This window comes from Dermacentor andersoni, chromosome 4 (assembly GCF_023375885.2).
Source record: "Dermacentor andersoni chromosome 4, qqDerAnde1_hic_scaffold, whole genome shotgun sequence".
NCBI lineage: Eukaryota > Metazoa > Arthropoda > Arachnida > Ixodida > Ixodidae > Dermacentor > Dermacentor andersoni.
The window spans coordinates 71405687-71418970 of record NC_092817.1 but is presented as its reverse complement, the minus strand read 5'-3'; the positions used below and the strand labels follow the sequence as shown (position 1 = coordinate 71418970).

At 44.3% G+C, this 13284-nt stretch overlaps 1 protein-coding gene across 1 annotated transcript in view; it reads right to left on the bottom strand.

Annotated features, from left to right (window-relative positions):
• LOC126536769 (cell adhesion molecule Dscam1-like) overlaps nt 1-13284 on the bottom strand; it is a 114555-nt gene that overhangs the window by 31749 nt on the left and 69522 nt on the right. Inside the window, exons 7-8 of the mRNA XM_055073902.2 lie at nt 1295-1633; nt 697-1017 (exon numbers count right to left, since the gene is read on the bottom strand). Of these exons, the coding sequence (XP_054929877.2) occupies nt 697-1017; nt 1295-1633 (660 nt within the window). The remainder of the gene's footprint in view (nt 1-696; nt 1018-1294; nt 1634-13284) is intronic.

Genomic DNA, 13284 nt, shown 5'->3' with positions numbered 1-13284 from the left:
CTTGATCGCACCGCGAAGGCCGATGACTCAATAACTGGTTCGTCTATGCGCGAAACCTCTCTTACATAACTGGCCGCAGCGATTGACCATCTTCACGTGAGTCATTTTATTACGCCGGCGATCGCTATCATCGGTGACGGAGGACACCCGAATGCCGAAAACGTTCTTGTTAGCCTTTTGTATGTGTGTGTCTGCATGTGTGCGTGTGTTTTTTTTTCTTGTTTTCTGTTGTTTAACGCTTTCCTCTCTGTCCTCTTTCTAACCCCTATCTACCATCCCCAATGTAGGGCAGCAAACTGGAGACTGATATCTGGTTAACCTCCCTGCCTTTCCTCTTCATCTTTCTCTCCTCCTTCTTGTGTACGACAATCTTTGGGAACGGGCTCCGGTATTGCGGAAGGCGAAACTACTGAGAAGGAGAAAATACTGGGTCTGTGAAGCCGTGGCTGAATTTCAATGGGCGATGTCTCCTTTCAAGAGAAATCAAGACAAGCGGGGAGACAGGACTTCATAACAAAAAAAAGTAATTGCGCAGATCCAACACACATGTTGGAATCTGTGGATAAGAGAGGCGTTCGATAAATGGTTCGCGATTAACGCATTCCCGCCATGACTGTCGCTTTGAAAATGTTTATAGTGTCTTATGGCTGCCGGTACGAGTTCTTTTCTAGTGCTTTTATACTTCTTTTCTCTCACCTCGAACGACGATTTCCGCGCTTCCTTGGGCTGAATCGTCCTCGTTGAACGCGAGACACTGGTACATGCCGCTGTCCTGGCGCTTTGCTGAGGCGATGCGCAGCAAGTCACGGGAGAGAAGCTGCACTCTCGCTGTAGGAGTCGTGGGTGCATCGCCGCTTCCGATTCCGTCGCGGCCAGGAGATAAGGCGAAGAGAGGCTGGCCGTTGTGAGCCCACAACACGCCGAGCACGGGCTGCCCGGACACGTGGCAGCTGACGTTGATGCTTCTTCCGGCGTCCACCACTTGCACGGCTGGTTCGATGCGAGCAGATAGTGGCGCTGCGGGCGAAAAAAGGAAAGCGTGGAAAGGTAACGCCACGGTATGCGTATCCCGTCAGCTTTTACACGGTGATGCACTGCAGCAGATATATCTGCTTTAATCAAGTTGTCGGTATAGTGAAGGAAAGTCGAAGCTCCGTTATCACCATGTCGGTAGCACGGACACGGAGCTAGCTTTCCTTCAGGTGCGCTGGTACTACCAAAGGTTATCTGGGCTTTCAAGCTTTCTTTCTTAGACCACATGCTGATGACGCAATTCAGAACTGCTCCTTCTCACCGGAGACGAGCAAGTCCGTGTAGACCTTCTCCTGGCCGGCCGTGCTGTTCGCAAGGCAGACATACTTTCCGCCGTCCTTGACGCTGGCCGCAAGTAATGCCAGTACCGACCCTCCGAACCGAAGCAGCACTCTGTCCGACGGCCTCAGGGCAACGACGTCACCGACGATGCCCGAACCGGTAGTTGGACCCTTCCGTGCACGGTCGGTGACACGAAACCAGAAATACCCAGGGGGTGGGTGACCCTGGGCAATGCATGGCAGCGCAGCCTCCTGTCCCTGCACCACCTGCACCAGCCTCCGGGTCTCTGTCATGCGAGGTGCCAGATCGCTCACTGGCTCTGCGAAAGAAACGAAGAAGTTAGCCAATGGAGACTCTGCAATAGTACAAAACCAAAGATAACAGGCCTGGGAAGAACCAACACGCCCGTAGAATGCCCCCGACTTAATTTCCCGATCTAATTTCTCTTTCAGTTCGTCAGAAATTCGAGCATCGTTCTACCTGGCTATCATCAGAATACATCGTGTAATAGAATTTCAAAACAACGACTTATCATCTTACAAAAGTTTTGGGTCTTACAAGTTTACCCTAAAGACAATCACGAAGCCTGCTTTTCTACGTGCGTTAATCTCAGCTAATATACTTATTTTCTTGTTTTCTGCCTTTAGTGTGTTTTATGTGATATCTGTCGTGATATGTGGTTAGTGCAGTTAGTCGGCTTCACACTTCAGCATGTTGTGTATGAGCTCTGTTGTAAGCTGTTTTTAAGCATTCATGTCGCATGACTGCAAGTTGACTTCTTCAGCACTGTCATTTGTTGGCCGTGTTGGTTAACTGACATTGAAAGCATATTTAGCGCCAGCGAACAAGGACAAAAGGGAGCGCACTGTGGTATCGTCTCCCTTCTGTCCTTGTTCGCCGGCGCTAAATATGCTCTCAATGACTTCTTCAATTTTGCTACCTTTCTCTTGCTCGGTTATGGCTTTCTTTTTTTTTTCATTTGGGTATGCATCTATTTTATTTGAAATGGAGCAGCCGCGCACCAACATTCCCTTAAGATCATGCATTAAAAAAAACACCCTAGACAAAAATATGCCTGGTGCAACTAAGACTCCCAAACGTTTACCATCAAAGAAGCACTAGAATGACTGTCAGTAATTCTTGGCTAAAGCTTTCTGCAGTGTTAAATTTCATTGTAGAAGATCAAAAAAAAAAAGAACACATTATCTATCAGGCAACAGCTGGCTCTCGAAATTGCACTGAAGTCAGACTAGTCATTTGCTTGAAAAAAAAAAAAAAGGAAGGAGGTGGGGGTGGGGGCGTTTTCCGTTCTTTGCTCAATTACCTTGAACTCGTGGAACCGCGTTTCTGAAATGGCCCGCCGTAGCTTGCTCTATGTGTCTTCGTCTTCCACCCTTTGAACTGAGCCCCTGAATCAGCGAACAGCAAATGGCCCCGAACGACTTCGTAGCTGGATTCTATTTATTTGGAGGTGCGCTCCCTCTAAAGCCCTACGAATCACTAGACCCGCCCTCTTTATAGCTCCTCCTCTTGAAGATATCTATTTAAAGAAGCCACTCGAATCGGCCCCCACCAGCGCAGTCAATTGAACGCGCGTCTGCGGCTGATTGGCTCCACCCTCCGCTGCTCGAGAGACGATGGCACTCAACGCGTGAAGTGACTTGAAACTGCGGCGCGTGCTACACGTTGATTAAAGTAAGGCTTTGGAACGGATGTATGTTTGAATTCCGGTACTAAAAGTGAGCCTGCTTTTGATGTTATGACGAAGAGTCTAGCGCTTGCATAAAACATGACAGTGTTAACAGACCAGGAGACGTTTTCTTTTTCTTTCCTCACTCTAATTAATTATTCCTGTAACCGCAATAAGCGCCTACTTTTCGTGGTCGTGGTGTACCGTGCACTGAAAAATGAATGGCGTTGTTTTTTTCTCTTGTGCACCTTGTGTTGCTCTAGAAATAACAAATGTCCGACCAATGATGTGGGCGAACAGAAGCACAAAAAAAAGTAGTTCCGGCTTTAGTGACCAGGGCCAGAATACGGAGAAGCGGGTTTCGACGCTAGAGCTCGTAGAAAATGATGACAGACAATCCTGGCAGCGAAGAAGAGCAACATCACAGGAGCTCTAACAAAAAGTATTCAGTCTTCGCGCCCCGATCCGTAACACGATATCGCCATTGTAGCGTCAATCGAATCAGGCAGCACCGCAAATAATACTGCGGTCATTCTCATCTTTGACTTGTCAATTACGTACGGAGATAAGACGAAGATTCCAACTTTCGACAAGGCAAATCATCAGTGCTCAGTTGCTCAACGCTGAACCGCTTTCTTTCTTATTGATTTTTAGAAAAAAAGAAATACTTGCTTTTCTGTCACCTCACGCTCACCACCCAACCTATTCCGCCGTAATGCCGCCGTGAATCCCCATTTTTCTTAGCACAGTTCATCACTTACTGTTCTTTTGTTGGCTTCGATAAGTTCTACAAATTCATTCCTGCAATGCGATGATCTCCGGCGAACGGAACACATCAGTATGCATATATTTTCTGGCACATGGGCGGTAACAAGTTAAACAAAGTAAAGGCAACCGGCGAAACTGTGATTGCTGAAGCGGTCCCAATCTCCCTTTTTCTATTTCATAAGCGTTTCAATGAAAGGATCGAACATTCTATTTTTATAGCCTGGAGAGATTTCACGTATACAACCTAACTTCTTTCTGGTTCTAAAGAGCGGATCACTTCTCTCGATCGTTTTGTTCTGAAAGCACAATAAAGTAAGAAACTGAGATACTTATTTCGTGTTGTCTGTCCCGTTCACTTCCCTTTACTGCTGAGCCGAAAGTAACGCAACCAACAGTTCTCTAAACCAATAGTGAGTGTCTATAACCCCCTGAAAACCATCCACACTGTAGGACATATAAAGAAAAAGATACCCCAAATTAGCTTAGAAATTCGCATACAAAAAACCTCTAAAAGTATGATGAAATTGTTAAAGTGTACGTACTTAGCCCTCACATTGAAAGACACACCAGGCCTTATCCAGAAAATGGCTTTTTCGAGAGAGCATATAGGTTTAAAAGCAATTGATGAAGACGAAGCACCCACTCGGGTCTTTCGAACAGAACCCATAAGAAATAAACACCGCCGGAAGGATTTCGGTGTCTCCGAATTTCACACAGGGAAAAATGAAACAGAACTGTAACGAGAAATCTACGCTGCGTGAGTCCGGCACTTTAGCCTAAAAGAAGGCAACGCAGAGGAAACTGGTGGTCAGTGATTAAATATCGAAAGATGGGAGCGAAAAAGGTAAATTTAAAAAAGGCCTCGATTTTCTTTGTGGTAGAATGAAGGCAAGAAGTGTGGCTATGTAAATACTTTAAGTATTACACCAGAGAGCTTAAGTGTCTGTATCGCGAAAATACTAAACTTCGAAAAATTTATTTTCTTTGCTGCGACAAACAAAGCTTTTGACGGCTATATACTGGTATTGAAAAAGCAGGGCGAAGGTCAAAAAGAAAGAAAACAAAAGTAAAGGAAACCTACCTTACTTTATTATTGAGTGGAAGGAGCCGTAAGCCTCCCTAAGAGGCTTGGCCTTCTTTTGAACATGGCCGCTGAGAAATTGATAAAAGCGACAATTTTGGATAGCTCCTTTTCAATACAACATTTATATATGACGGAGCACGCTTTACAGGGGCAAGAAGCCCATGCCGGACGGCAAACGGCAGTGACCTACCGGATTATAAACAAGACGAAAGCATTCTTCTAGGAAGTTTCTTACCTTTACAACAAGAACCTAAAGTATACAGTCCGTGAAAACCAACCGCACGTACATTTTACATTTCGGATACTGGAGTCGCCATGCTGACGTTTTTTTCTTCATGTTTTTTTTTTTCGTTGCGATAGCAATTATATGGGCACTCTAGACGTATTTCAGCCGTCGACGTCGGCGTTGCCGTGAGATTTCGTATAAAGCCTAAGGGCAATAAAATCGTCACCGCGCCCCATATGCTGCATCTGCTAGCGAAAACGTGTGAGGGTGAGCCAGCGATCTCGCGAATCTCGCGAATCTCGCGCACGCAACAAAGAATCTCGCGCACGCAACAGAGAAAAGCGGTGAGGAAGCACGCCGCCTTCCGTTGCGCTTAAGGCTTCGGGGGGAGGGTAAAGGAGGGCGGTGCGTTTTAATCCGGGCGGCCTGGACGGCGGCGTGCGCCCGGCCGGGCTGCTGTATCTTGAAAGCCATCTGCAACGGGGACAGAGTCCGCGCTGCGCTGTGTTTTCGTGACTTCATTCGCGTTGATGCGAGAGGCAGCATGAAGGTCAATTTGCTCGCTGCTGCTGCCGCAATTCTTCACTGCAGCGTTTTGACAGCGAGTTTCCGTGGTCATCGAGTTCTCACTCGATGTGTTCATGTTTGCTCGTGCGAGCGAGGCACAATGCTTGCTAATTTAGTTAGTATACCTATGTTTACAAGTTATCCTTATCCTTACTTCATATAGCTGTCCACTAATTTGCTATCGCAATCGATGCTTCCCCTTTCGGGTGAAACTGCGACTTTTTTGTCTCTTAAGATTCAACGCAGGAATTCCAAGTATACGAGTACTCATCGCTGTCGCTAACAATAAAGTGGACGCTACGCGCCTGGGGAGAGATTCCTTATTTAAACAACCTACTGTAATATAATTAGATATTTTAATTGAAATGTTTCCTACCTATAATTAGAATAGATATTCACGATCACATAATTGCAATTGCTCAAATTTATTTTAAATGTGAAATTGGAGCATTAGGGCTAAACGCGAAATCCAGCATTCCGTAACTTGCCGTATTCTTTTGTTTTTCTCACTATGGTATCGACTCAACAGCTGCACACCAATTCACACCTTCACACGAATTATATGGTGTAATCTGGCTGCCGGGCTTACAAGTAGAAACAAAAAAAGAGAGAAAGGTGAGTGAAAACATTACCCGGGCTAGGCACATGTTGTTCCCGTGTTACCCCTTTCTAAAGTGTTCTTTTTTCAACAGTAGACGAAACAGCAACTTCGAATACGCCAATAAGCGATCGTTAGCTTGCATAGTTGCAACCTGCCCGCTTCTGCAGTAGTTTGTGCTCCAACACCAAGACCATCACCCACGAGAAGCATACGTCACATTGTTTCCACGTCTTTTCTAGCTGTAACCGAGAAATTATTCGCAATATAAATGCCCCGGATCTCTCAGAAAACGAAGCTTCCTCTGAATGTACTTAGGTAGTGGGTCTCTCTCTCCCCCCAACCATTATTTTAATGCGTACGTTCGGGTCGACATAGAAATTCGGGGTTTCAGGGAAGGAAAAGGAAGCTGCTTTCGAGACTCGGACACCCGAGCCACGTGGAATCGGGTGAACACTTTCAGAATTCAAGTCTCCCCGGGTGCAGCTTTTCAACGCTATCAGTGTCCTGCTGCGAAACCTCCGCAGGCGTTGGACGCTTGGAGTGAGATAAATCAAAAGCAAAAAGAAGAAAGAAAGAAAATCTCCATGCTTCTGCACACATCTGCAGAAAAACACCTTCACATAGAGACACTAAGAGTGCGCAACCACGTTCCGACTGATACAACTTAACAAGGCGAAGCATCTGCCAAGGCTTTCTTTATTTCTTCCTTTGCTTATTGTTTTTTTTTTTTGTTACGAGAAAGTGTTTTCTTTACTTTTTCTTTCTTTCTTCATTCATTCATTCATTCACAAAACTTTATTCGAGTCCTTAAGCCCGGTCTTTTCAGACCGGGCTTCAGCGCAATGCTAATTTATATCAAATTGCACCACGGCGGTGGTCAGACCTGCGACGCTGCAGAGGGTGCTAAGAATCCCTGGCTCCGGACAGGCCGCCATTGAAATATGAACCTGGCAACGTTTAGTACGCTAGAACGTTATATAGTGAGGCGAGTCTAGCAGTGCTATTGGAGAAATTGGAGGGCAGTAAATGGGATATAATAGGGCTCAGTGAAGTTAGGAGGCCAAAAGAAGCATATACAGTGCTAAAAAGCGGGCACGTCCTGTGCTACCGGGGCTTAGCAGAGAGACGAGAACTAGGAGTCGGATTCCTGATTAATAAGAACATAGCTGGTAACATACAGGAATTCTATAGCATTAACGAGAAAGTGGCATGTCTTGTGAAACTTAATAAGAGGTACAAAATGAAGGTTGTACAGGTCTACCCCCCTACATCTAGTCATGATGACCAGGAAGTCGAAAGCTTCTATGAAGACGTGGAATCGGCGATGGGTAAAGTCAAAACAAAATACAGTATACTGATGGGCGATTTCAATGCCAGGGTAGGCAAGAAGCAGGCCGGAGACAAGTCAGTGGGGAAATATGGCATAGGCTCTAGGAATAGCAGAGGAGAGTTATTAGTAGAGTTTGCAGAACAGAATAATATGCGGATAATGAATACCTTTTTCCGCAAGCGGGTTGGCCGAAAGTGGACGTGGAGGAGCCCGAATGGCGAGACTAGAAATGAAATCGACTTCATACTCTGCACGAACCCTGGCACCATACAAGATGTAGACGTGCTCGGCAAGGTGCGCTGCAGTGACCATAGGATGGTAAGAACTCGAATTAGCCTTGACTTGAGGAGGGAACGGAAGAAACTGGTACATAAAAAGACAATCAATGAGTTAGCGGTAAGAGGGAAACTAGAGGAATTCCGGATCAAGCTACAGAACAGGTATTCGGCTTTAACCCAGGAAGAGGACCATAGTGTTGAAGCAATGAACGACAATCTTATGGGCATCATTAAGGAGTGCGCAATAGAAGTCGGTGGTAACGCTGTTAAACAGGAAACCAGTAAGCTATCGCAGGAGACGAAAGATCTGATCAAACGCCTCTAACCCTACAGCTAGAATAGAACTGGCAGAACTTTCTAAGTTAATCAACAAGCGTAAGACAGCGGACATAAGGAACTATAATATGGATAGAATTGAACAGGCTCTCAGGAACGGAGGAAGCCTAAAAGCAGTAAAGAAGAAACTAGGAATAGGCAAGAATCAGATGTGTGCATTAAGAGACAAAGCCGGCAATATCGTTACTAATATGGATGAGATAGTTCAAGTGGCTGAAGAGTTTTATAGAGTACCAGTACCAGTACCAGTAACACCCACGACGATAAGGTGAGAGAGAATAGGCTAGAGGAACTTGAAATCCCACAAGTAACACCGGAAGAGGTAAAGAACGCCTTGGGAGCTATGCAAAGGGGGAAGGCAGCTGGGGAGGATCAGGTAACAGCAGATTTGTTGAAGGATTGTGGGAACACTGTCCTAGAAAGATTGGCCACCCTATATACACAATGCCTCATGACCTCGAACGTACCGGAATCTTGGAAGAACGCTAACATAATCCTAATCCATAAGAAAGGGGACGCCAAAGACTTCAAAAATTATAGACCGATCAGCTTACTGTCCGTTGCCTACAAAGTATTTACTAAGGTAATCGCAAATAGAATCAGGAATACCTTAGATTTCTGTCAACCAAAGGACCAGGCAGGATTCCGTAAAGGCTACTCAACAATAGACCATATTCACACTATCAATCAGGTGATAGAGAAATGTGCGGAATATAACCAACCCTTATATAAGCCTTCATTGATTACGAAAAAGCATTTGATTAAGCCGAAACCTCAGCAGTCATGAAGGCACTACGGAATCAGGGTGTAGATGAGCCATATGTAAAGATACTGGAAGATATCTATAGCGGTTCCACAGCCACCGTAATCCCCCACAAAGAAAGCAACAAAATCCCAAGAAAGGCGTCAGACAGGGAGATACGATATCTCCAATGCTATTCACAGCATGTTTACAGGAGGTATTCAGAGACCTGGAGTGGGAAGAATTGGGGATAAAAGTTGATGGAGAATACCTTAGCAACTTGCGATTCGCTGATGATATTGCCTTGCTTAGTAACTCAGGAGACCAATTGCAATGCATGCTCACTGACCTGGAGAGGCAAAGCAGAAGGGTGGGTCTGAAAATTAATCTACAGAAAACTAAAGTAATGTTTAACAGTCTCGAGAGAGAACAGCAGTTTACGATAGGTAGCGAGGCACTGGAAGTGGTAAGGGAATACATCTACTTAGGGCAGGTAGTGACCACGGTACCTGATCATGAGACTGAAATAACCAGAAGAATAAGAATGGGCTGGGGTGCGTTTGGCAGGCATTCTCAAATCATGAACAGCAGGTTGCCACTATCCCTCAAGAGGAAAGCGCATAACAGCTGTGTCTTACCAGTACTCACCTATGGGGCAGAAACCTGGAGGCTTACGAAAAGGGTTCTGCTGAAATTGAGGACGATGCAGCGATGTATGGAAAGAAGAATGATAGGTGTAACGTTAAGGGATAAGAAAAGAGCAGATTGGGTGAGGGAACAAACGCGGGTAAATGACACCTTAGTTGAAATCAAGAAAAAGAAATGGGCATGGGCCGGACATGTAATGAGGAGGGAAGATAACCGATGGTCATTAAGGGTTACGGACTGGATTCCAAGGGAAGGGAAGCGTAGTAGGGGGCGGCAGATAGTTAGGTGGGCGGATGACATTAAGACGTTTGCAGGGACAACATGGCCACAATTAGTACATGACCGGGGTAGTTGGAGAAGTATGGGAGAGGCCTTTGCCCTGCAGTGGGCGTAACTAGGATGATGATGATGATGATGATGATGATGATGATGATGATGATGACTGGCGTTCTCTTCCGACAAGTACGCACTTAAATGATCTTTTGTTTCATCTCCTACTCTATTATTTCGTATAATTTTTTATAATTTTGTTACACATTTCACGTCTAAATTACGACGCAATAGTATAATAATTCACATACATTAGCCTAAACGGTGTATAAGAAAACCTGGAGAGACCAGCAGAAAACACGACGAGATACAACAAAGTGCGGGAACCTATACAATGACTCAAAATTACTTTCCTTTATCGGAATGCACTAAAAAAATTCTCCCCCTCCAAAAATAAATAATAAGTATGCAGCTCAAATCTAAGAATATACAGAATACGTCATAAGGAAATTCATTACGAAGAAATATTATGCAGGGGAAGAGTACCCGCTTTTAATGGCTGTTTTGAATAAAGAACACTGTTGTATTTTTGATGGCTTTGGAAAATTTACCTGCTAATAGTATTTAACCTTCAAAAAAAACATGAATCGGAAGGATACACCATCAATCTAGAGTTGTCGACTTACAGCAAATGACTGAACCTAAGTTCGTTAAGGTTTGCCACATTGCAAAGCAGTCGAATGCACCAGGTAAGAAAAGAAAGAACGAAGAGTATAAAAAGCCAAGTAAATTGCTGTATTTCTTAATTGCTAATGCAATTAAGCCTAAGCTGATGAAGGGTAGAAGAGGCGATGGCAATCGATACATTCTATTCCTCGAATCGACAAAAATAGTTTCTTACTGTGAAACACCGAACAAAATTCCCAAATTATCCAACCACTTTGCAATCTAACAAATACAGGAGAATGAGACGCATGAACTGCGTAGCAACCTAGCTAGTGGCTTCGTAATTAGCTCACGGATCCAAATTAAGGTAACCGCCTATTCCCCGGCCTCCTGTGAAAAACGTGTGGATCACTCAGAATAGGCGCTTGGATTCCTCGGAGAAGTTACGCTTTGCACGTTTTCTTTTCTTCCTATTGTTATTCTAACAAGATTTGTTTTGCCAGTTTTCATTATTAGAATGCAGTGAAAGCTGCTACGGAGAAGCTGAAAAGCACAAAGAATTACTTGACATAATGTTCAAACGACGTTCGAGCATGCGTCTACGGTTTTCCCCATAACTTGTTCCTACCGTAGGTCATGGAGCCTGGCCTGCATTCTGTGTTTTGAGAGACGGAGCCCAAAGCAGGTGCTGAAGCTAGTATTTGAATAAAGACGTTTATGCCACTGCTACATAATAACTACGCAGTAACTTTGTAGACTGCTGGTTACACACACACACACAAAAAAAGAAATCTAAAGCTCAAGAGTAGTTGACGTCTAATTATTGCGACTCACGTGGGGATAAGTGTTCGCTTGGACTTTCCGCCATACTACGGCTTCGTCTCGTGCGAGAGCATTATGACGCAAGGCACCCTGCACTGTATTATGATAAATGCCCACACTGCGATCAATTCGCAACGCTTTACCGCATGGTATGAGCGTGCGCAAGTGCGCCAGAGCACACACCCATAACACAACCCACCACACAGCAATGGGAGGCATTGCTATCCAACTCCGACTCGACGGACCAGCTCAATTTGGTCAACCGAGCGAGAAGAGCAGCTAAGGCCGCTGGACTCCTGGACTGAGGGGACCACCTACTGTAGTGTGGAGAAGCTACCTACGTTCGAGTGCTCTTCTGTATAAAGTTTATTCTCTCACTTTCTCTCTCTAAGTAATCCGAATCATTCTTCCTTTGTAAAGAAAGGTTGACTGAATAATGTAACTGTTTTCGTAACGAACGGTCATGTAGCGGCTGTAGTGTTTATGTTTATAATAAGTAAGGAATAATGTTTGTAATGACAAGATATAAGATTGAATGGAAAGTAAAACGCCGTAGCACATACCAAGTGACTGCCGTGGCACATAATTTTACACTGCACCATCACCGAGATAGGCCCATTGAAAACGGCGAAATAAGCTCACCCGCCAAAAAGAAAAAAAAGAATGGTTGAACTGAAAGAAAAAAAGCTTCATTATAAAAAGAAATGATGACAGACATATATAAAATCGTGAATTGAAAACGAATTGTCCGGGACAGGAACCACTACATAAAATACAAAGAAAAACTACACCGCATGACTTTGCCTTTGTTGCTAGTGTTCCCTACTACTATCGAATACATGCCAATTGGTTCAACAAAAGCGATTAACAAAAGTATTTATGCTTTGACATGCAGACAGTGCCACACAATTCCCAGCAACGTGACGTAGTCTAATACAAGCTTCATTGCAACGATATGAGTTTTGTATTCTTCCTTAACAAATGCTTCTAATACAACTAGCTGTTGTAAGAACAAAGAGCCCTGAAGAATCAACGACGTCGCAATTTCATCCGCATATTTCTGAGAAATTACATTTGAAATGGTACATAGAAGGTCCACGGATTGACAAATTAATATAGGATTGATTGATTGATTGATTGATTGATTGATTGATTGATTGATTGATTGATTGATTGATTGATTGATTGATTGATTGATTGATTGAGTGTGTCTGAGAGTAACAATTAGGAGTTCCTAATGAGCATCTGAACCTGAATACATGAGCATACTTTTGCTACATAAGAAAGCAAGGCTTGTGTTCACAACGTAATTCTTACGCTAGAGCGGCTTCTGAAGCAGAGATTGGCAAATCAATCAATCAATCAGCCAGTCAGTCTAGCAAGCAGGCTACTATAGATTAAAATGCCAAGAATCTTGGCCAAAATGGCCGCTATATGAGCTTGAGGAGGTCCGCGAACGTTTTAGGGAACACATATCATTAGCAAATATAGTCAGCCAATGACAAATAATTCTTGCGAACAAGAGAGTGCAAATTTAGCGTCATGGGTACGACTATCAGAGAGAACCTTCCGTCTGCGTTGTGTTTGTACAAAGTGTAATATCTTATCAGTTGCCAGCACCACAGATTCGCACACGTCGAGACCGGACTCAAACTGCCGGTGGTACTCCAATTGAATTTCCTTTTTCATTTCGTTTATTCACAACGTTGATCGTCGTCGTGATGTGTCTCACTTGCGCCTTATCTTGTTGGGGTTTCTTTCTTCTTTTTTTCTTAATCTTCTCTGCTTCTTTTTTTCTACCATTCGTCTGCCCGATGAGACTGAACAAAGACGCAGGGAAAACAAAACCTAAACCGAACGAAAAAGAAAGAGCGACGAAGCGACGGACGAAAGACAGAAAGATATCCCATGCCTCAACCGACCGCTAGTGGTCTGCATCGGA